General features: G+C 41.1%; 1 protein-coding gene across 6 annotated transcripts in view; it reads left to right on the forward strand.

Moving 5' to 3' along the window:
* The first annotated feature begins 1,532 nt into the window (after positions 1-1,532).
* PTPRZ1 (protein tyrosine phosphatase receptor type Z1) overlaps positions 1,533-25,396 on the forward strand; it is a 145,315-nt gene continuing 121,451 nt past the window's right edge. For all 6 annotated transcript variants that reach the window (XM_052789390.1, XM_052789392.1, XM_052789391.1 and 3 more), the window contains exon 1: positions 1,533-1,858. In XM_052789390.1, coding sequence (XP_052645350.1) covers positions 1,801-1,858 — 58 coding nt within the window. In that variant the 5' untranslated portion in view covers positions 1,533-1,800. The remainder of the gene's footprint in view (positions 1,859-25,396) is intronic.

Raw genomic sequence — 25,396 nt, forward strand, 5'->3', positions numbered from 1 at the left:
ACCTTGGCACTTTCCCCTCTAACTATCGTTCGCTCAGAAATTTCCAATTTGCTTCACGTCAAGATAGCTCCTAATGTCCTAAACAGCCAGGTAGAGCAGGCAGACATGGAAACGAAAAACTGACACAGGAGTTTTTTCTGTTTTCCTTGAAGGACCAGCTGGCAGAAGCAGCTCCTGTGCTTGAGGACTAAGAGGCACGGTAGAGCAGGGTACCTATAAAGCACCAAGTGTTTTTACACTTAAGTTGCCCACCATTAGAAGTCGCATCACATCCGTGCTGGGTAGACAGATGGTTTCACTCAGATCGGAACAGTATCACAAGCACGGAAACCATTCACACGGCTACTGGGCTGCACTTTGGCGGACCTGGGATGAAGTGGAGGATCGCGTGTGTCATCTCGTGCTCCCAAAGCCCAGAGCGTTTGTCAGGGGTGCTTCTAGCCCCCCACCCGCCTTTTCACACAGGGACACCCAAGAGGGCTCAGCGCAGCATGGGAAGGCTGCAAGGAAGGCAGGCCCACCCTGTCCCGTGGCACCTGGTGTTTCTTTCCCTTAATTTTTCACTTCTTGTTTGGGTGGTTTGGGGTGGGGTTTTTTTTTTTTTGGTCGTGTTTTGTCTTCCCGAAGAAACGGTGCCAGTGCCTCCGCCCTGACCCACTTCTACGGCGGATAATGATATTGTGCTGCTCCAGCCCCCTTCCCCCGCCCCCCCTTCCAGTTCCCAGGGAACACGTACCCTCCTCTCCGCTTCCCGGCTCGGGCAGCAGCGCGCAAACGCCACCTACTTACAGGCCGGTACCGCTTACCAGCCCCGTCGGGCTCCCCGCGATCACTCTCCCCGTTACCCGCCGCCGTGAGCGCTTGCACAATCCGGTCCCGAGCCCACCTTCTGCCTTTTAACGGGGCTCCTCCGCCGAGGCGCTCGGCGGCATCCCCGAGGGGCTGCCCCGGTCTCCGCGTCCCCGGGGTCGCACCGGCCGGCGCCTCACCGCGGTGCCCTCCGACACCCCAGGAACCCCACAGCCATCCCCTCCCCTCCCGCCGTCGAAATAAACTTTTCTTCGCAGGCCGGTGGGGGGGTGGCGGGGTGTCCCGGGGGGGGCTGCCCCCGCGCGGAGCCGCTCTCCCCCCGCTGTGGCGGCGGCGAGGCGAACCCCTCCGCCCCCCCCCCCCCCCCCGGCCCCGGGTTTCTTCCCTCCCGCCTGTTGGGTGGCGGGGGTTGGGGGGGGTGTCTGCCCCCTCCCGCCCGCGGGCGCGCGCGCACACATCACCCCCCCACACACAGACACACAACGCACACGCACACAACACACGCGCGCAGACACACTCACACGCGCGCACACGTGCGCGCCCGCCCCGCAGCGCGCGGTCTCCGCCCCCCCCCGCGCCCAGGCACACAGACACACACACACACGCTGAGCGCACACACGCGCAGCCGCGCACACACACACCCCCCCCCAGGCACACACGCACACCGCCGCGCGCTCCCCCGCAGGCACTCCCGCCCTCGGCAGCGCGGCCGCTCGGCGGAGCGGAGCGGAGCGGAGGGCGGGCGGCCCCGGCGAACCCCCCGCGATGCGCTGAGCCGAGCGGCGGCCCCGCCAGCACCCAGCGCCGCTGATCCTGCCCGCCCGCCCGCGGCGTGGGGGCGGCCGCCGGGCGCGGCCGCGGCGCGGAGCCGGCTCCCCACTGGGGAGGGGTGCAGCTGCCCGCGGAGGCAGGCAGGCAGGCAAGCAGGCAGGAGGCTGAGAGGCAGTCGGACAGGCAGGCAGACGGGAGGAGGCTGAGGACGATTTGGACATGCTCATTCTAGGGCGCTTGGTTGCCTGCATCCAGCTCGTCTGTATCCTCAGAGTGGGTGAGTGATGCCTGCATGAATTCCTCTCTGCGTTTCAGACCAACTTTTCTCCCCGGGCTCCGGTGGGCTTTTCTCCCTCTCATCCCCTTTGCTTGGAGCCACAGATGCAATCGCCGGCTGCTCCACACCGTGGAAACACGCCGCCGACACCACGCGTGGGAACGTTTCCCCTACTCCTTTTTACCTCAGCCGCCCGCTGCCGGGCTCCGCGGATGCGCGGTACCCCCCACGCCACCCCCCGGCACCGGCGGGTTGCTCGGAGTGGGGAGGGGATGGGGGGTCGCCAGCCCCCCCCCCCCCCCCGCCTCTGCTCCCACAGCGGCGTCCGGCGCGGCGCTCCGCGGCCCGCCGAGCCCTCCGCACGGCCGCGCACCCGCGGGGGAGTGGGAGTGCGCCTGTGGCGGGGGGGGGGAACCCCCGCCGAGCAGTTCGAGCTCCTCTGCGGAGGCAGGATGTGAAATTTTACTTTAGCCTCTGGCATGAACTGTTTCGGAGAGAACCGGGGATGGGGGCAAAATTTCCGTCCAAAACCTGAGTCGTTCGCCGAGAACGGGCAACGTCGGTGATTGCCCTAAAACGAGGTGTAACTGCTGCCTCGAAAAGCGAAATACAAGCCGCTCATTCACGTGGGACCCTGCCTACGGAATATGGATTCATATATAGATTTTAGCAGGACTACTTACATAACCAAATTAATTTTCAACTCATTCAGATCTGTGTAACTGGAGTGCATCCTAAAAATCATGCAGCGCTCTGTTACTCGGTATTATTATTATAACCGGCGTGAGTCAGTTGATGCTGTTGGAAGTGCTGTCTTAAATACTTCGTCAAATAAGTATTAGGAGCTTAAGTAGTGGGTTCTGTGTCGTATCGAATGATCGTTTTGAATTTATAAGCTGCTGTCAAATAGATCACTAGAAAATACTGGTTGTTTTCTTGTATTTAAGCATGAGGAACTTGGGAGCTTCAGCTCATTATGTACAAAACCAGTTTTACAATAGATCTCTCGTGATAAAATAGGCACTAACCTACATTTTTCACCCAATAGGTGGTGCTGCTTCTGAAACCGTGAAGCTCTGTAAACAGAGATTGGTGTTAGGTTACTCGGAGTGAAAGCATTTTGTACTAAGTTCTGCTAGTTAGAGGAAATTACTTTTTAAAATTTGGTCACGTGAAAAATATTTTTACCTCCTTTCTGAAAGTATAGTGGAATAATTCAACTATAAATGTGATGAATGTAACTGACCTTTAATTAAAATGTATGATCTTTGCAAGGGCATTAATAGCATTTTAATGGCACTTTTAAACTAACCTATTTCTAAAACCAGGGTACTTACTCTAATACAATTCTCTTATACTAGTTTGGCAAAGAATGGCCTGTCATAAAACTTTTGATAAGTTTTCATAGCATCTTTCTTACGTTGCCAACCTGCTTCCTAAAATCAGATGCACTCCCAAGACTGTTTAAAGGACAAAATTATCAGGTGTTTGTGTATGTGTGTGGAGGTATACAAAAATACGTGAGTACAGATCAAGTATACCATGATATGATCATAATGTAATACAACACAATTCAATTTTGGAGACCAACTTCAATGTTCAGTTGCTCCTACCACCTTGCAAGCAATGCAAGATATAAACATAACTTTTTTTAATTAAACCTATGGGTTTTTTAATAATTTAATCTCATGTCTTTTTAGAAATAAGGTGGGTTTGTATAATGTGATATTCAAATACATGGTGTGCATGTGTATGTTACATTAATGAATTTAAAAGATCTGTCAGGATGGGAAAACAAGGTTTTTACTCACACATGAGGTATAATATAAGTGGGGCTACTTTTTTTTTTCTCTGGACTGATACACTATTGTTTTCAAACCTGACCTGAAGGGGACACCCTTTCTAGATGTGACGGATGATTTGGTCTCAATGGTAGTTCATTCTGAAGACTCATGAGCTAGGCTGCTCAGTGCATTCAATGATGTGATTGTTCCCAAAAATGAATACCCTGTACAGGTTATTACACTGATTTAATCAGTTTTCATTTGAATATGTTCCTCTTTGAGTACCTCTGCATAACTAAACATGCTGTCATCTGATAGTATTAGTTCATAGGAGTAAATATTTTGTTAGAATTTTGGCATTATTTCCTTTTGGTTTTTCATTAAAAAATAAAATAAATGATTGCATGCTACCAGTGTATGGGTCCTAGGGCTTGGTGAGAGAGGAGGACTGGGTCAGACAGGCTGGCTCTTACCGTTAGGTATTTCTGGTATGGAAGAAACCAGACCCAGGGCTCTGTGAATGGGACATTGCTGAAGAGCATGGCAGTCTGCCTTTGCATTCTGGAGACTATGCTTACTAGTTCGAGACTAGGCAACATGTTGATCCTGGCCTCATTTGCTTTTAGTTTCAAAAAATGCTTTTGAGTTCTCAGCTGGTCGCGTACAGAGCTTTACAGGAGGTCCCTTCTAATGAATATGTTTGGGAGGTTTGCTGTTGCCTCTAGGAGATTCAGCAGGAAAATCTCAGCCTCCTATGTGTTCAGGAAAGAAAAGGCGGTCAAATCAACCTCACTGAAGAAAAACCTATTAGAGCAGACGGAGGCAAAAAGTTCTTTTGGGAATGACAAGACAGTAACAGTTCATTCTCTGTGTTATTGAAGAAATGCTTAGAGGCTTGATTCTAATATCCCTGCTGAGATATGAATAGCACCTTCCTCCACAGTGTTACTGAAGCCAAGTACTGATGTAATTATTTATGGAGCAGGGTATTATCTGAGTATTCTCAGTGAGTGCCATTCAGTGAAGTTCAATGGAACTACTTGTGGAGCGAGATGCTATTCAGTCACAAGTGAGGGCACATGAGAAGTCCTGTGTGATTGATTATTTGTGGATACTACTGTGTAGTTAGAATACAGATTTCCTATGAAGTTCTTTCTGTTACTAAAATTAAAGGAAAAAAAAACCCCACTCTGTGGACAATTCACTTGCTTTTTCACATTTTTGTTTTAAATGAGAAGTATATGAATCTGTAATCTTCAGCCTGCATATATATCAGGCTGAAGATATTCTTTGAAATTCTGCCCCGACTTACTGATGTGTTCCATGTAACCTTCTGAAAGTCAGTGGGGTGTGCCCTTTTTGTAGCTTTTGTCTCATTGTGGTTGTGGAAAAAATACCTGGAGTCTTTTCAATAAGTAGACTATTTATGAATCTGTGTAGGCAAGAAAACGTTAATAGAAAAAGGAACATGTTTTAACAAATTACATTATAGTTGTGGCTAGATTTGAATCAAAGAGGTGTAAATATTTAGGCAAGACTTAAAAAATATTCCCTGCTCTCACTAGCAAAATGTATGGATAATTTTCCTCAAATAATGTAGAAAGTCTCTCCAAAATTAGCTCATCCACACCTTACTACTATCACTGTCTGACCTCAGCTAGGGTTTTGCCTTTCAAAATGCAGCTAATTAAACTGTGAATTGTTTAATTAGTTGTGTCTCACTTTAAGTTTTCACTATCTAAAAAAGATCTCTTTCATTTTTAGTTTGTTTCTGGCATCCCAGTACCATGACTTTATTCACACAGAAGTAGTAACGTTTCCCTAACTATTCTAATTTTTCTTACACAACTGACATCAGGACTGTATTTCCAAGCTAGCAGACAGCATACATCTCACTACCAACAAGAAAAGCAACTTCTCTGCGCTCTTTACTGGATGGCCCCAACTAATAATAACGAGAATCTGAAAGACAGCGTTGGCTCAGCTTTCTAGATTGAATCACACTTTCTGTTCATGCTCATGGCCACATGCTTAGATTCAGTAAGCCCTTAGACTGTTAAAGGACTATGGGATCAGATCCTTCTTTTTTGCACTAGCCTCTAATTTTAACAATATTTTTGCAGGCCAGATACTTGGCATACTTCAAACTCATTACATCGCAGTAATATTACTGTATATTATTTTTAATGCTTTAGCATATTCTACACTTAAGATGACATGTTCCTATGGATGATGATACATAGTTCCTATGGAGAAATTTAGTCCCACCATATCTAAAACATAAGAGCTAAAACAAAACCATCTGTTTTAACCATATATATTATAACCATCTATATGTCTTGCATTTTTGTACCATAGAGATTGATATATACCAAAATCTAAATGTATAATATGGATTTATTTTAGGTTCAAATACTGGCAGGTATGAAAAGTTGTGCAGAAATGAATGACATTTTAAAAGTTAATGTCAGTGTAACCTAGTATTTATTCAGCACGCTAGTCTGTAGGACGTATCTAAAATAGTTAAAGCTGTAGTTCCAATGTTGAATCAATACAATGTATAATGAGAGTTTTCCAAGTTGTATTTGGCATCACTTCATCCCTAAATGTACTCTTCTATCTGAATTCCTGGAGAGAAACTAAATAATATATATAAAAATAGGATGGTCATTTGAAAATATTATAATCTGGATTGTAAATCAGGATGTTAATTTATGAATGTAAGTACTTGCCCATTTCTTAAGGAAGATGATTTCCTTCATTTTCTGGGCTCATCATTTAAGTGGTCACTTCCCACTATGAGTTCTCTAATTAGGAATTTAAGGGTGAACAGATTCTGTTCTTTCGCTGACAATTTCAATTCCTCTTCAAACATGCCGCGCTTCTCAGTATTCCCCGTAGGGCCTGGAAGTCTGTGGCAGTTCCGGAGCCCCCCGTTCCCATTTAACAGCTCAATTCTCACAGCTTCGTGCACCATTTATGTGGCTTTCCTGTATGAGACATCCTTTGGCTATTCAGTAAGCTTCTTTTCCCATAAAGACAAAAGTTACCTTTTTGAATACATGTCAAGGCTTCTGCATTAGAAAGATAAATCAACAGGAAGAAAAGGACTTACAGTATTAAATAAACAAAATCCACTAAATGAAAGATAGCAAATTTTTCAAAGAGGCTGGGACTGTAAATGAAACTTGGCTCCAGCAGGTTGTTGAAGAACTGTTGGCAGCAGAGTACTTTTGTAGGAAGGTATGGTGCAGGTTGCTTGTTGAATACAAATCACTGAAGTCGTTCAATTCAGTCTTGAGGCTCAGGTGGAAATAACTGGAGATTTGAGAAATGAGGTGAGGGTTTATTTTACTTACTTTGCATCGCGGGCTGATACTGTGGCACTATCTGGTTGAGGTGAAATAATAGACTTTTCAAGAAAACAGGCACTGTGAATAAAGCATCATGGATTATTCCAGATGTGACATGCCTCTCAAAAGCTCCTATTGCCTTCTACTTCTTGCCCATACTTGACTTCAATTTTCTTTGATCCACCAGAGGTAGCATATTTCACCCTAGAAGTCAGTATTTTTCATTACTAATTGAAGACTCCAGGAGCTATTGTTTGAGTTAGCTAATTTCAGAAATCATTGTGGTAAAAGTCCCATGGATGACAAAAATACTTTCCTACATCTGATAAGGAAAGCTCAGCACTGAAAGTAGGATGGCAGTGGAACTTAGGTGCCTGAACCCAAAATTTTAATTAAAAAGGTCCCTAACTCAGCTAGAACCTTTCATGGCTTCCAGGGAAGCTTTCAGGCAGGTACAGTTCCTCTTCTGCATGTGCCTTACCTGACCCTATTATGTGCATCTCAGTGACTATTTCCCTCCTAAGTTTAATTGGGATCCAAACCCAAGTGTTCTTTCAGATGACTTCCCTGATCCCTAAGTCAGTAAGGCTTCCCAAAATAGATGCTGACAGGATCAGGTGTCTTGATCCAACTGCTGCTGCTACTTCTGTTTAAGACAAAGGACAAGGTGACGGCTGTGCCACTTTCTCATGTTGTGGCCCAGTGATTGAAGCGTTTTACCAAGACAGTCTAGAGAGAAGACGTGTTCTGAGCTAAAGGGATTGGAACCTACATCTCCTGTCTCCAGACTTTAGGTTTTGTCAGATGAGAGGACTCTTCATACTTCTTGCTTAAGATGAAGCATTGTGGCTTAATTTTTTTTTTTTTTGAAAGGTCAAAGGCTAGGAATTGCAGGGAAGAATAGGGAGAAGAACAAATAACATCAGTTATGCCACTGCATAAAATCATAGCTAACCTACTTAAATATTGTGTATCCATATGTTCCTCTCATTTAATAAAGGGCACAGCAGACTTGTAAAAAGAAAAGTAAGAAAATGGCATCAGGGAATATCACAGGTATCTGTTCTGAGGAATGACTAAATAAGCAAGGACTCCCTGTCAAGAACTATGACAACTTAAGAGGTTGTTTTGTAGAGCATTATGAACTCACGAGTGATGGGAATCTGTTCTTCACCGACTCTTCCAATATAAGAGCAACGGGACAGCAAATGAAGGCAGTAGGACCCAGATTTAAAAATAAATAAACTAAAAGGTTAATTTGTCCTGCAACAGGTGATAGACTTGTGAAACTCTGCTGTAGGTTGCTGTGAGAGCAAAACGTTTTGAGAGGATACTGGACAAGATCTTGAAAGAGAAACCTACTGAGGGTTGCTAAGCAGATGGAAACCGCATCCATTTCAGGAATTTTTGGAGCTGGAAGTGGAGCCTCGGAGAGTTTACAAGGAAATTTTCAAGCATATCACACAAGTTCACCTTTTTCTTACTGTTCCTTAAGCATCTGCTTCAGGCTTTTGGAGGCAGAACTTTGAATTGGTAGGATAGTACAGCAAGAGAGGAAATACGAGTTCTTATGCCTGCTCCTACTCAGTATTTCATCATCCACTTGCTAAATACAATGCATAAATCACTACCACTGCCTTTTCTCTGGTTGTGCTCTAAAAAGAGCAGGCTTTGCTCATTTCTTTGAAAGTTCCAGATACTTACTCTCAGAAGGGAATTCTAGGCTGCACTTCTGAAGGACCAACCTCCCAAGGGTGGGCAGAGCTCAGATACTTTTCCACCAACTCAGCATTTTACATCAGCTGTCCTGGGCAGCTGAATACCATTTGGGCAAGCCAGTTGCTCATTACTGCACTCAGCTGCCTAGCTCACCTAAAGACAGTGTAGGAGCCTGAACTTCAAGGCTCTTGAGCCTACTGCTAGTGCCTAACAGGTGGGCCATTCAGCTAAATGCTATCTTGCATCTGGGCTTTTGTCTAAATCAGGGCTCTTGAATACACCATTTACACTGCACCTCCAGATTCAGCAGCTAAAAAACAGGGTAGACGTGGCTTGGCTACTTGGCATATAAAAAGCAGTATTTCCTTCTCTAAATTTTTATAGCATCCAGTTAGACACACAAGGTAATACTTTTTTCTTCCTATAACCCTTTATGTTTTGCTAAACTTAAGAGACTGTAGTTACCTGGAATTTTTTTTTCTGTGTGATGTTGAAATATTAAAGATCCTACTGTGCAGATAGCATTCAGCAATTTATAGTTCTGTATGAAGATATTAAGACTGCTCACCTGACTAGCAAGAGATTTCATTGAGAGTTTTCAGGAGCAGTATATCTGTTAGTACTTTGGCTCTGAATTGTCATCCTTGTTGCTGAAAGATTTCTAAATACTGGATTATATATAAATATAAAGCAGGTAGCATTTGAAGAGGTATCTGTCTTCACTGCCTTATTTATCTGTTTGCTGAGATAGGATGACAGTAAAAGCAGTGAAGAGTTGATTAAACAATAACTTCAGAAAGGGTGAAATAAGATATCTAGAGTACTTCTACTGTATTGAAATAGCGTTACAAAATTGGTCTTTGAAATGCTGTAAATAAAGGGTGTTACATAAAAATAAATGAAATCAAGTGTATCTTAGTGAATGAAGATGTATATTTCTGTAAATGCCATAACAGAATTTGACAAAGAATTCCTGACTCATTAAAAATTTCCTTAGAAATCATGACATGTTCTTTAATTGGGACAGATTGGAGGGGGGGGGTTATAAGCTATCCAGGCCAAATTAAAATTTTGCTAAAGTAAATGGAAGGATTTAGTGACTTCATTGAGATTTAGACTGGTTTGTATCATAATTCTTCAAAATACACTTTTCCAAATATAATGCTATTTTTCAAAGCTGTCAAAGCCTTGGAAAAGAATAATTTGTAATGTTCTGCAGGGGCAGCTTATATTGAAGAAACTGAAATCTTTTTGAAGGCTAAAGCAAGTATTTTGAGGAAAAACTAAGCCTTTAAAATCAGTGTTTAAAAAAAGACTTGATTCTTCAATTGCTTTATATGCTGAACTCCATCATTTCAGCAGAAGTTCCCAGAAAGAAAAACATCTGCTTGCTTAGACTAAATAGCTAATGATCAGAGTAACAGCTGGCTTTATGGAAGTGACCTGATATTACTCCAGGCAATTTATCTTCTAGCTCCGTCCTCAAACTGACCAACTGTTTCATCTATTTCTAGCCATTTGGAAAAATCTTTTTGTTCCAAGTGTGTGTCAGTTGTTCCTATCATTTCCTTTTGTAACTCTTCTTCTGATAGGTGTGTGTATGTATGTTAATTAACAAATTTGGCAGGCTGGGACTTCCTGGGAGGCTAAGGAGCCTTCTGCCAGCCCCCTGGAGCACTGCTGTTAGGTGTGGGGGACGTTTCATGTTACATGGTGCACTCGCCACACAACCCATCCACCCATCATCTGCACAGAGTTTGGGGTGAGTCCTGTGTGGGCTGTGACTACCTCTTTCCTTGTAATCTTTGATTTTTGGACAGTAGCTTTGCATTTCATGTATCTTGCAATGTTGCAGAAAAATCCCAAGGAACCAGGTTCTCTTTGGGTTTTTGTTTTGTGTTGTTTTGTTTTGTTGAGGTTTTTTTAACACACCTTAGGTTTGTGTTAAAAAAACTGTGTAGCACTGTAGGTACACAGATCATAGTAGAGTTACTCCTGGCTCATATTGGTGGAACTGTGTGTGAATAAATCCTGGATGAGCAGTAAGGAGAAAAAGATCCAGAAGAGCTATTTAAGTTTTAGGATAGTGCTGACACAAAACCAAATGGATATAAACTGGCAATGTGCAAATTTAAGCTGAAAATTATAAGTTTCCTAACCATTACAGCAATGGGATTTTGGAAAGTCTTTCCAATGCTAATAGTAGGAGCAAAAAGCCAACCTATTTATTTTTTTTAAGAATAGAGTACAATTTTTTTTTTTTTTTTTTGCAAGATCCTGTGGCTCCTGCAATAGGAGAGGATCATCCATCATTGATCTAGGAGTTACTGGCAGTGAGTACCATGGTACAGTTTCAACTGTGCTAAATAAGAAAACTGAGCAGTGTGCACCCGGCTGTGCCAGCCAGCTGCCCACTGCTGAAACAACATAAAACAGTCATTCCTCATGACAGACTCATACATTTGTAAGCTGAAGTACTGGGGACTGAGTGGTCACTTAGCATCTCCAGCACTACTGAGCATTTCAAACTGCACTGAGTAGTAAAACATCATAAATCTATCCAGGAAAAGAAATAACACCTAATGTAAAGTCAGGAGACTTAAAAATGTACATTTTGGGTTTAATCATTTTATTTTGAGGCTGTTGACAGTTTGCTATTTTAAATAAGATTACTTGTATAAGCACAAGGTAAGAAGCCTCCTTTAAAGAAAAGTATTTGAAATCTCATGTGGTTGTATGACTTCAGGAGCTAGGGTTTTAGTTAAAATACTAGCCATTAGAAGATCTTTGAGAACTGGCAGTGCTCTCGCTTTCTCACGATACAACCATAGGAAATTTCAATTCATTATATTTCAGTGTCAGATTTTACATTGGCTGAATTCTGAGAGTATTCCTAGGCTCATCCACCCATTTCTTGTTAATCGTCTCCATGTCCTCCTCTCACATTCTCATATAAATGGTTTGGCCTCCCCGATAGCCCTGTGAACTCTCTCGTCACCATGTGCACATTTCTCCAAAGACACAGGCAGTTACATGTTAGTCTACTAATGTAAAATTACTCCTGCAACTTTGTAAGGGTCCTCGTGGCAGGTTTCTACTCCCCTTTTAAAGTGTGTTTCTTACATATCTGATACAATTCCTCTTCACTATTTCTTCCTGTATTTTGTATTATCACTAACTTCCTCCCCTTCTTTATTTGGAATGAAGAAAAAGGGATTCTTATTTTGCTTACTGCTTTATCTGAATGGTAAAAAAACCGCAAACACATAAATCAATATAATATGCATTAGAACTAAACAAAACAATGGGTAAAAAAAATGTAAATTCCTTTTTTTTTTTTCTCTCTGAGTTTTATTTTCTGCACAGTTGTCTAATCAGTTCATTAAAGGTTTAGTTTTTGGTATCTCTTCATAGAGAGAGAAAACAGATTCTGTATTTAACATGTATATATTTGAGCAGGGGTTAAGTCAGTATTACATTCAACAGAACTCATTCAGCAATACTTAGACTAGAAATCATTCTTTTAATCCATTGGTGAAAAATACATCCATACAAAAAGATTATGGGAAGCTATCCTTTAAACTGAGTATTTTTCAGTCTTTTCTGGTTTGTGCTATCTACTGTGGGATTTGTAACACGTGAATCAGCAGAGAAAATATGTTTCCTTGTGGCAGTGTTCTTCACTGTATGGGAAATTCCAACCTTTTTGTGTGAGGTAGTAAGACTGTGACACAAAATTTGCTGAAGATTTGTCTGAGTAGTGGCTGGACTCATGCAGGGAAAGATGACAACAGGAACAGATATATACTGTTCATGAGGAATATGTGCACATCTTAAATGATCTGATTAGCTTTTGCAACTATTTAAGTGTTTACAGATTCATCATATTAAAACAAATTGCAAGTGCAATTTAGAGCAGATTAAAAATACCCTTATTGCCCTGCTGAATGGGAGGAGACAGGTTCAGCTAAATCAGGTGAAGCTAGTAAGGCAGTGATGCATAATGGATAGTTTCAGGTTACATGCAGTGGAGTGAAATAGAAGCAAATGCATATGGAGCAAACAGAAAATGTAGTCTTGGTTTTGGTGAATAAGGTAATATGAATTGATCAGCTTTTTCTAGTATGATCTACGCATTCTATTACAGTTGTAAACAGTACATTCGAATAAAACTGTAATCCAGGTTTTCATGGAAAAATTATAATTATTGAGGGGTTTTTGCTCATTAGTTAAAGAATTCCTTGGACGTGCAAGAGTTTTTCTAAATGTATGAAACCCCGGTCCCCTGCAATCTGTTGTTCACTTGAAAGCAACAGGAAATTTGACCCACTCAGAGTAGGTTTATGGTTAAATCAAAGAAGAGGTTTAGTCACCTTGCAGTGGAACTCAAAATGCTGGGTTAGGCATCCTGCTTGTCATGTACAGAGCACGAGAGTTATAGGCACCTGGACTGGGATTAATAGCAGCAAGCATGTCCAGTGCTGGGACATGCAAGCCTGGCTGGTAAAATAAAGATCAGTGTAGACAAGAAGGTATAAAAAAGGAACAAACTGTGAAGTGTCTCTTCGGGCCACGTATTGGGAATAACTGTGCTGAAACATTTTGTTTAGATGGCTAGACCCGACTAAAAATATCTTGGAATTCAGAGTTGTTGATCTTATTACTCTTAAAACAGCCATAAGATGTTGATACTGGAGACTTCTCATAATCATCTAATAGTACAACATTTGCCAAAGAAACAGGAGATGGCAATCCTAAACCTTTCCCATGCAAGTGGATTTGAACCACAGCTGTGGAGAGCAGTATTATCCACAGCATGACAGAGCACTGCAGTTGAGGATGGGCAACAGTGCTGACATATACCTCAGCTGAAGGTGGAAACAGTAGAGAAAACCTAACTACCCAGTCTAATGGGCGAGATAAGGTGCTCCAGCGCAGCATTTCCAGGTGCCAGACTAGATTTTCACCCTCCTTTCTTCACTGTGCCCCCCCCCCCCGCCCCAGAGGCAGCAGCAGCAGCTGCTGCCGTGTGCAAGCAGTAAATCCCTGGTCTCCTACTTCTGCTGTGGCTCCCCCTGCATCTCCCCCCACCACATCCCCCCACATCAGTGTCTCTCTGTGGCTGCAATAGTGCATCTCTCTGCTGGGACGGATGCAAATGTGGATGAAGGCGTTTGGCTGCGGAGGCAGCCTGCACTGCTGGAAGGGCCACTCTGTCTGCAATGGGGGACAGGAGACAGGCCAGAAAATATGTTCTGTAGGCTGGGTTAAAGCCTTGGGTCAGCAGTTGGACCATGGTGGGTTATGTCTCTCAGTGAAAGGAGTGAGACAAGGGGTTCCAGTCCCTGTCAGTTTGATTATTTCTGTCTTTTACCTAGCTGCTATCAAATGTAAAAAACCACCAGGATTTCTGTTGTCTCCTGTAGTTTTGAAACCTGCTGAAGAATGCAGCTATATCTCCTGGATGGGTCGGTCTGATGCTTATCTAGGTCTTCTGGGTATCTCTGAATAGCCACCTACTTACCCCAGATCCTTGAAGTCTGTGCATCTTTCAGTCTTGGACTAGTTCCTATTCTTTTATGTTGCAGAAACTGAACCAGTTAAACATAAAAGTGTATTGTATCTCTCCCAGAAAAGAAAACTGTGTAGCTATATTATTAGTCTGTGTAGGAAACATACGCATTTGCACCACCCCTGTTGGAATAGCAGGAGATTTTCTGCCGCAGGCAGGTATGGCAACCGAGTGAGCAACAGCTGCAGTGTCCTGGAAGAAAATACAGCGTGTGCTCCTTTTTGTAGCAAATCAGCTGCTTTAGATGGCATAGAGACAACAGATTCATTTCCCCGGTGAGTCACTAAGCCTCCCTAAAGCCCAGTATCTCCAAGGCTTTCAGCTGAGGTGGAGCATATTACACTGCTCCCAATACAGCCAAAACCTTAAAGGTTTAGTCAAACCTATAATTAATTAATGCTTGTGTAACACTTAGAAGATGTAACTCGCTAAATGAGCATTAAGGCTCTTGCTAATGATTTTAAATCTACGAAGCAACTTCCTAAAAACCTTTGAAAGTGGCAATTATAATGTTCTGTCTTAGATGGAAAAGCTTTGATCGCTCCAGAGCAGGAAATAAATGCATGACTTAAACTGGAGAGATACAGCGACAGAACAGTGGCAAACTGCTAAATACACTGGTGTGGCAGAGGGCCAGAGGAAGATTTGCTGCTGCTCCTTCCAAAACTCGATTTGAAGTCATTTCAGTATTTCTGTATTGCATAAATGACTGTGAAAGTCCTAGGAAGTCTGCAGTTACATGTACTTACATGGTCTGAAGATAAGACTTAATTGAAGAATTTTATTTTCATGCCCTCTTCACTTCATTTTTTTTTTTTAATTTCTATGCAATTACAAGGCTACATTCTGATAACAGTGCTAGAAATGATCCTAGTGAAAATATTCTGACCTGTCCTGTCTTACGTTCCAAAACAGATAATTTAGTAAGATTTAAAAAACCAAATTGGTAAGATTTTTAAAAAATGATAAAAATGTGTCTGAAAGCCTATTGTTTTCTGTTCAAGGGTAGGAATATTTTGTAAAGAAACTGACTACAGCTTGATTTTGCCGTGGTGTTTCCTGAGAGCAATATATGTGAAGCTGCCTTCTTTGCTTGGCTGGTGCTGGTTGTGGGTTCGGCAATGGCATCCACCAAACTGTTTCCCTAACTTATGCAATTTTTCATGAGGTGATTAAAATTAAAGAGGTTCTTTGGTATAAAGCAGTGTAGTGTTTGCTTGTAAGTTTTCTATACTTCCTCAAATAACTTCCAGTTATTCATGGGTAGAAGAAAGAAAATAAGAACATTTTAAGAAAATAAAAAGGCATTATAGAAAGACTCTGTTTTTAAGGATGTAAGGATAATTTATTTAAGCTAGTGTCGTGCTGTCACATGCAGATAATGTGTACCTGTTGAAGGCATCTTCAGAAACATTTTATTTACTTTGATTAATTGCTTAATAAATTCTCCCTAATAGATGTTTGAGCAAGTGAAAAAATACTGCTCAAGTTGCTTCTTGAAGGAATGAATATTATTGTAATGGTCTTATATTATAATAACAAAATAAAGTTACATCCAAGTAAAGTGAGGGGAAAAATCTATCTCACTACTTGTCTGTAAGCTTTCCCACTGAGGGATTAAATGTTAGTACTACGCCTATTGATGCAATACCAATATACTTCAGAAATCTTACAAACAAACATATGAGAAATATATAACTAGTTATGGGAAATGTAGCCATTTAAATTACGCTTTATACTTATTCCATGGACAGACTAATCCTCTAACTGGGCTTTTACACGTGTTTGATATTTAAACAGAAATGGGATCTGAGGTTAAACTGACATGTGGAGATGCTGTATAATCAGGATATTGCTATTATTTATTATTTATGTATCGACAACATCTAAGTGCACTTGTCAGTGACCAGCGTTTTGTTGTGTAAGGTACTGTATGAACACAGAGCAGGAATATGACACTTGCCCTAAGGAATTTAGAAATAAAATAAAGTGAAATACAGAAAGAGAAGCTGATAGGATGGAGAAGATGGGAGGAGCTGCTGAGAAAAAAAATCATATATTAGTCAGTATAAAAAGCAGTTGAGTTGGCAAAGCAGCAATCTGTCATGTCGTTTCTAGCTATTCCTGTGAGTGAGAGTTTTCAAAGAGGTATTGAACAGGTCTGTCCGAGTTCCTCATCTGTAAGGTAGAGATAGTGATACTTTACTCAAGGTGTTTTGTATGAACAAGAGCATGTTCACATTTCTGAAGCTCTTTCAAGAGAAAAAATGTTCGCTCCAAGTCTTATGTTATAGGGCAGAGTCCCACCGCGAGGAAGTTATGCAGGTAGCCTTTGCAGTCTCCGTGGGACCTAAAGCATGTGTGCTGGCAGGTCGGTTTGCAGTCACCTGGAGCCCCTGGTGCAGCCCCTTGCGTGCCATGTAAGCCCCAGGCAACGCTTAACAGGTGAGGAGAAGTGTTCACTTGGAGACCTAATGTATTCTGGTGATTCAATAGGAGACTGAAAATCATGAGACCTGGGAACTGAACCTGGCAGACAGTGTCAACTCAAGCATGTCATTTTACCTTCTTTGCCCCAATTTGCTGTCTGTAAAGCTGAGACAATATCCCCATACTTTCTGAAGTCAGTTCAGGAGCAAAAGCTCTGCGTAAATAGTAGGGTGCACAGATGGTACAGTGTGAGCACTGGCATGTGAGGAGCAAAGGTATGCTGCTTCTCATGACAAGATAGCCTTTTGAGTGTGAGCACAGCCTTCCTAATGGTGTATGGCTTCACTTAGGTGAGACTGCATGTACATTTACACTGGACAACTTGGGTCAAAACAGCTGATCTGAAGATTTATCCTGTGGTGGATCCTCTCTGATCATAATCCTAAATGGAAATTCTTACCCTGTGTGACCCAATAGTACCAGAAACCATGGACTGCAACAAGGCCTGTTACTTCATGGTCCCAGCCTGAGTCAGCATGGAGAAATGTGGCTAAATCTGATAGGCATTTGCTGTATAAAACAAAGCTCTAACATCTCACAAAAGGAACAGTTACACTGAGTGGGGATACCGCTAATGTCATTTTATCTAACTGCTGTAATTTAACGCTCATGCACTGTGTATAGCTAGAAGTGTGGTAGGACAGTCATAACATCCTAAAAAGTTAGGTTTTCCTCATATGTAGCAGTCAGTACAGCTTGGGTCCACATGTCATGTTTGATAATGATGATAATATTGTGTGTCATTCTTCTTCATGTATCATTCTTCTTCATGCATCATTCTTCATGCTGTGAAGGTGGGCATGTGAGCATGGGTATAGGGCTGGTGGCTGTCGGCAGCTATTTTCCATTAGCTGCCATCTCAGTTCCACGTGGTCTTGCAATGCGCATTGTCTAGGTGGTCCCTGGTGCCAAATGAATCAGTACAGCTTTTCTCTCTTATGCCCTCCATACTGCCAGGTAAAAAGGGACATGGGTCACTGTTCACACTGCAGCGTTTGCTGCCGGTTACCGTGCTGCAGTGTCCGGATACATTATTGTTGTCTCCAATTCTGACTTCAGGCAGGTGGTGCTCTGTATCTGTTACTCGTAATTCAGAAGTAAATGTTGAATTTTAAGTTGTGACCATAAGGACAAATACTGATGTGGACAAAGCTTTAAATTGCACAAGCGAGCAGTGGATAAAAACCTACCTTTCTTTTTACTCTCTCCTTAAAAAGCATATGTTAAAAATGAATAAAAGGACCATTCCGGATTTTTGTTGTCTTCCAGTAAATGTTGACTTGGGGGGGGGAGCCGAAAGTGAGTCCTACTGACAAAAGGAAGTGTTAATGGTAGTTTCCAGAGTCCTTATTCCAGAGTTCATAGAAATCCCACAGAGAGATTGAGAGAGAGGAAGAGAGCAAATGAAGGAAAAGAAGAGCAAAACAAGAAAGGGAAAGGGAGAAAGAGGAAGGAGGAAGTGAAGAAGGGAGGGAGGGAGGAAGGAAGGAGAAAGTTTACAAATGAGACACAGTTGGCACTTGTGCAGTGTCTGTTGATCCCATGTTTTTTTAAGTTTAGCGCTGCTGCAGTCTGTAACTACTTGCCATTTGTAACTACTAGAAAAGGAGACTGGGGAAAGGAGTTAAATTACTCCTGCTGTGACTTTTAAAGGCATCCCATCACCAAACCCAGAGAGAAATGAAATTAAGTGAGTGAACCCCAAGCTTTTGATCCCAGTTGTTTTTAATGACTCTGTTCGACATAGTGAGGAAAATAAAGGGGGTAATGCTACCAATTTCTTCTTTTTTAAAAAAATGCAGCCAGGTGGAGTTTATTGCAGACCACTTTATGAAATGTTCATTCATCACAACAGAGAAGAAAATTGTTCGGAGCAAGAGACGAGGAGTCTTTATATTTTTGCTTTTAACAGGAATTGTTTATATAATTTTCTTGGCATCATCACCACAGTGATCTCTAAAGATGCATAGGTATGTAATACTTCTAGCAAATATGTACTGAACGAATTATAGAAAGACACTTGTTGACACTTGCAAGGAGAAGTTAAGCAACGCAATGAGAAGAGCAGTGATGGGTTTGGGTAAGGAAGAGACACCACCCCCCTGGCCCTTACCTGCACTTCCACACTGCCTTGGCCTCTCTCTCTGTGGGTGACCCACAACCCCTCCTCTCTTCTGCTCATAGGGGACCTTATGCGCTCCCCTTCCCCTCCTTCTCTTCCTCAGCCACACATGTGGATGTGACCGAGATTTCCCTTCAGAAAATCCTGTTCTTCTAGAGGCAAGGAGAGTTCTTGTCTGACGGGGGAGGAGGGAGTCCTGCAAAGCAGATGCTGGGTAATTGTCACTCGCTGCCTGTGGCAAGCATCCATATCTGAGATGATCATTTAAATTCTGTTTATACAACATGCAGTCCCAATGCAGCTAGAGTTCTGTGGATGTTCTGGCAATATTACAAATAAATCATAATAATAGTTGTTAATAAGTGAGTGCTGACAGTGATATTCGGGCCGTAATGACCATTGTAACCTAAAAAACCCCAAGGAGCTTTATTGTTTTCAAAAGAGAAATGTGTATTCTTAGGCTGAAAGGTAATTTGGTTGGAACAGTTCTTTTCATTTATAATGAATGCATCCAGACCTAATGCTGCCTCCTTGCACAATACGCAAAACCAAGATTTGATGGTAACGCTCACTGCTGCTGAGCATGGCACACTGCTGCCTCTATGGGCAGAATTTAGCTGTGCATTACAGATCAAACAGGGACTTTGCTGGTTTTCACCAAAATGTATAGACCTTTGGCAATAACTGTTTTTGTGAGGGAACGTCTGAAAAGGAGTTAAAATCCTTGGACTTGTAAGGACCATGGCCGGGAAGAGTTTTAGCGTGCAAGGGGGAACGGACAGGCTGGTGTGGCATGTGAGTTTTGTAAGTTTAAGTTCTTTTTTAGGGACGCAATATTTGGAATAAGTTTCAGCTAAATTTCACAATTATTTTAACTGAAGAAAACAACTCTTAATTCTTTTTGATGTAATATCTATAATGAATGCTATTTTAAGAATCCACCCAAGGCTGTAGTCATGAAGAAACATGTGCTTGACTGGGTTCCATTCACTCTAGAAAATAAAATTGACGTTCTACTTGCAGCTCTAAAGAGAAGATCTTTGTTCTTTTTCCTCCAAGCCAGAATTCCTTGATGGCTATGATGAATATCCTAGTTTTACAGGGAAAAAAAATCAAAAGAGAAACAAGCTGTCATTTCCTATAGAAAAAAATAAAAAAATAAAAAGAATCTAACATGATATTGGCAGGAAAAAAAGGCATACTAGTGCAAATCCTGCTCAAAAGATATTCTTCTACTCAGTTCTAAACTGTGTCCATAAAATTTCTGATGTACATCTATTAGGCATTATGATTTTCTGGCATATATTATACAACAAATAAATTTGTAGGAGTAAGGTAATATTAGGGTAAGAACTAGTATCCAAGAGCCACTCTTGGATTTAAGCGACTCAGATGCTCAGAAAGAAATTAGAAAAAGTTAACTGCTAATGCAAGTGACCATGTAGCAAACTAAATTTGAAGAAGAGTATTGGTTTCAAGTATACATGAGCATCTGCTGCTTTCTTTAATGTAGAAAGTAAAGTATCCAAAACATGGTAAAAAATGTGGAGTATACAGTGCTTGAATGAGAACCACCTATTATTCAGTATTCAGCATACACTAACATAGCCTCCCAAGCACTGTAAAGATAAAAGTAGAAATTAAGATACCAATAAAAGCAACAGAACCTCCTTTCCTACAGTTACATTCTTCCATCTCCTTTCCATCCAGTGCTAATATGGAGTTCGTAAGAGACCAGGTACCTTTTAGTGAATGAGTAACACTTAATCCTAACACAAATAAACTAGTATACTGCCAATATAAGAGCAATGAGCCCCTTCATTTGGCAGTAAACCAGGCATTGCTGGATAAATTAAAATGCAACCCTTTCATCACTGCTTGATTTAGCAATTAGTTGACATCAAACTAGCAAACATGCACTAGACAGAGACTACAGAATGTGATTTCTCCATATTAATACTTTAATCTCTCTTTCATTGCATACCTTCATAGTAGGCAGAATTAATACTGATAGAATTTCCATTATTTACTCAAAGCCCTCCCAGCCATGTTAAAGTGTTAGTTTGCACTTACCTGGCATTCAGCATAAATAAGATCTTCTTTCACCCTTAATCTAATTATGGCAAAATTAATAATGACAAGCCTTGAGAAAGTAAGTACGTGACAATTAATAAAGAAGTGGATTAGATATGAAGGAGTTTGCTGATGATGACAGGGCTCAGCCTATGAATCAGCAGTATAAGAGGAGTATGCTGAGAAAAGACAATCATAAAGATAAAGGTAAATTATGAAATCCAAATGAGACCCTGGGGTCTAGGAAGACAATGGTAGATAAATCAAATCTGAGATGTGGGCTGAGACACAAATGTATAGGTGAAAAGGGGAGCTTCAATTTGATGCAAGAAAAAGGGAATGTTCGAGCAATGATCTGTGTGTTGTTCGCAGCCTCAGAAAACAATTCATCCATCATTCAGCTCATTGCTGTCAGCTTGCTTTCCCTGGGGAGTTAATTTGATGGCAACAGCCTGCCCTTAGCTGTCATTTTTACCAGGGCTGAGAAGCTTACTCCTATCGCAGTGAGCTTATTGCGCTCACTTGACACCATGCATGCACACAAATAGGTGTCTGCCTACTCTGGGATAGAGATAGCAGCTAAGAATGGGCCAGAGCAATTAATTTGGCCATTAAAAAACTCTCGGTCTGCTCTGAAGATGACCCTAGGAAAAAGGATCTGACTGCTTTGATGACTGCAACCATCTTTCAGCCATTGCCTGTATTGATTCTTCAGTGACACATGAGCCTAGCCTGGCAGCAGATGAAGTTATGGGTCCTGCCCAGCAGGTTGGCCTTTAAGGTGTATGAAAACAGATTTAATACAGCAATTAAAACATTAGAAATCTGGAAAGACATGCATATGGAATGATGGCTGGCAGGAAGGTTAAATGGACAGCTTAAAGTTAGCAAAACTAGATGAAAACTTTCAAGTTGTAAAATAAAGCAAAAAGAAAAGGAAAAATTAGGAACAAAAGGAAGGAGAGAAGGAGGAAAAGAAACTAGAAGACAGCAGAGTGAAAGTTTGGGTCCTATTCTGGATTAACAAAGAACTTCTTCCAGAAGACTTTTTTTTCTTTTTCCAGAAGCTCTATTTTTGTTTGTACTCTAAGCTCCACGTACACACTATAGTTTTAATTGCCTTTCTTCTGGAAAGAGAGATGAAACATTTATGTCCTGTTTTGGAAAGGTGTGATGACTTCATTTTGATCTTCAGCCCATGAGTAAGTTTTACCAATAAAAGAAAAATGTCCAGATAGACACTTCATGGTCTTCTGCATGTTGACCTCAAAATTGAATGGGTTCAGGTATTTATGAAAAACCATGGTCCCCTGAGAACTTCATAATGCTACACTCTCCTAATGAAAGCCAAGGTACATTTATATGAAACTTGGAATTTACAGTAGGAGGCTAGACCTTTATGAGTTTTTTCTTTCTAACCTCAGCTGTAAGATGCATAGGAGATTCATGCTGCCATGGGTCCTTTCTTCCATTGTGCCTCAGAGTACAAGAGAGGGGAGAGTTAATGCTGATCCATATATTCTAACCATTCAAGGACCAAATAACTTTCCCCTTTGGGAGGAAAATTAGAACTTTTCTTTTCTAATGTAGACTTTGATACAGTTATCTATTTCTTGTTGAATTCAATTACCTGTAATACATGCCTCATGAGAACTTTAAAAAGGCACCATTCATACAGATCGTAGCCAGCACACCAACAAGAGGTGTGCCTTACTCCTTCTCCAAAGAGAGCACTTACTTACTTCCTGCTTACTTCCATATGTCATTCTCTTAGAGTGGAAAAAAAAAAAATGTTTGACTTCTCATTTTCTTCTCTTGTTTTGCTCTGGTATACTTGTGCAGAAACCTGTGGTTTGGAAAGAGGCAGTGCTCTCAAATAATCAACACTTGTAGCTTGGAAAATTTGCATTTCCCATAAATGAAAGAGTTTATAATTTATATATTGCTTTTTCACAACAAAACTATTTGCTTTTTATGGAGAGACTTATTTTGATGAAAGTCCCTTGAAGCTGATGGTAAAACTGAAGTAGCAAGTTAATGATATGGAGTACCAGAGAATATTGCGTGAAGTATTGAATGCTGAATTGCAGAAAGCTATGTGGATATATGAAATATATTTGTTATTAGTGGTAGCTATTTATGGACTGAAGAAAGAATTTTCCAGTTTCTTCTCCCAACTGTCATCTATTCTGTGCACGCCCTTGGAGAAAGATCACTTAGAAATTCAGGATTCCTGTCCTTTTCAGATGAGTGTCAGGATGCTTGATTTCTCCCCAGATTCATTTTAAGAGCAGAATTTAAGGCACAGCCTCAAGATTAGCTTTGAAGTCCCAGGTGGAGGTCACTACATATATGCATGCATGATTATTGATGTTGGCTTAAGGATTTTTACTTACTAGAATTCTCTCACACACAATAAATGGTTGAATAGTTTACTCAGAATAACCAATGCCTCTTACTAAATTCTCTATTTTCTTTTACTAAGAAATTTATTTTATTGTTTGGAAATAGTTGTTAAACCCTGTATTGGGATGAGCAGATAATATAAAGCATAAGGGATACTTTGCTTTAAAGGAAAATAGGGTAAGGGAAAAGTTTCTTCCAGTTCATTTGTAGAAATTGTGTTCCAAGCTATTTGAATTGAGGGCATTTTAGATAATGTTGTGATTTTTTTTGTACTCTGAGGTCACACCTGAGCTTAATGGTCTCAGCAAAATCAGTGGTAAAACTTCCTACTCCTTTAATGGAGCTACAGTTTCTCATGGAGAGGCTTGGGTGCGTAAGGGAGACAAGAAGGAGCTTTGTAATTAGAATTTTTACATGGTAGTCTGACTTAAAAATAATTCACAGCTTGTCAGAGAAACTAGCAATTAACTCTGAAATCTGTAAAATTTCCATCCTTAAATATAAAAGAGAAATCTGTTCAATTTGTAATTATCTTTATGGGCTGTAAAAATAGGCTCTAGATAAAGAAAAAGATAGAATTATTTTCATTAAAAACCATGAGTTTTGTTAGATGGAAAGGGCTTTACTATGAAAATGTTGGTCAACTTAAAACCTCAATGTGATTCTGTTAGGAAAAATCCCAAATATATATTTCATTATTGGAAATTCCTTCATGTACACAGCAGAGTCACAGGATGGGTTTTGCAGGAGCGGAAGCTGCCGAGAAAGGTTTGGAAGCCAGCAGAGGAAGGGGTTTGTGGAGGGAAGATGCATGTTGCTTAGCCCTAAATGAGCTGAGAGGGGTGGAAGACTAAAGATTAGATGGCAATAAACTCAGAAATATAAGCTGAAGGATTTGGGACAGGCTATGCATCCCTCAGTGCCTTTGGAGTAAGAGACTGTTCAAGTAAAACATTGACCTTCATGCTGTAACATACCCTTCACCAAAAGGTTAGCCTAACCCAACTGATCCAGATTCCTCAGAAAGACCTGGTTTTCTCCTCAAGAGGCATTTTGTAACAGCAGATGTACTGCTGATTTTCAGGGAAACATTTTTAAAAGAATTCATGTCATTTAGGTGCACAATATCTAGTAGGAGCATTTGAATTTGGAAGATGGAAATCTCCCAAGCTCTTTTTTAAAATTAATTCCTAATAATGATATATAAACATAGTTGCAATAAATCCAATATCTGGGAGACCCTGGCCTGGCCTCCCCTTATGGAAAGTCTTTGAATGCAAAATTACAGTGATGTCTTATGGACCAAAACTGATTTCGGTGAAATTGTTTGAACAAAATTTATAAGAATGGGTCTGAGGGGAGTAGAAGTACCCTCCTTCTGTTCGCAAGAGTCTGGTTATGGCAAAAATGCCTGTCATTTTTAAAAAGGTCAGCAAAGACAAGCTGCATTGAGGACACCTTATTGATCAAGTGAAGATATTGTATCGTTGTTTTGTTTTACGTGTGACACATGCACTGCTGTGACTTGCAGAGTAATTTTTTTGACATAAAAAAAGCTCACTATTATGGCATAGCAGAGTAGCATTTTTATTGTACAGAGGATATTTCCAAACTGTTTTGATTTTGCAGCAAATTAGCCTAAGGTAATTGGATAGTGATTATTTATTTTAAAAGACCATTTTAAACAGGTACCTAAAATATTTTTTTCCTTGCTGTTTAACTAATTTGCAGTTTTTTACTGTGAACTGTATTTTAGGAGACAAAAGTATGTATTGTTTTAAAGTTTCATTACAATATTCATGCCAGTGAAAGCTTGGCTGCCTGTTTTCTCTGCACTTATGTAAATTTCTAGGGACCTTGTGTGAATGGAAGGAGTCTGAATTTGTGTCCATGGTAATCTGTTCAATGTGTAGAGGAAGTTACAATGGCATTAACCCATGAAAAGGATCAGTTGTTTTCATGGAAAGCAGTCAAGACATGCTTTGAATTCAGATAGTCAACTTAATCAGAGCTGGATGT

Source organism: Harpia harpyja, chromosome 6 (genome assembly GCF_026419915.1).
Source record: "Harpia harpyja isolate bHarHar1 chromosome 6, bHarHar1 primary haplotype, whole genome shotgun sequence".
Taxonomy (NCBI): domain Eukaryota; kingdom Metazoa; phylum Chordata; class Aves; order Accipitriformes; family Accipitridae; genus Harpia; species Harpia harpyja.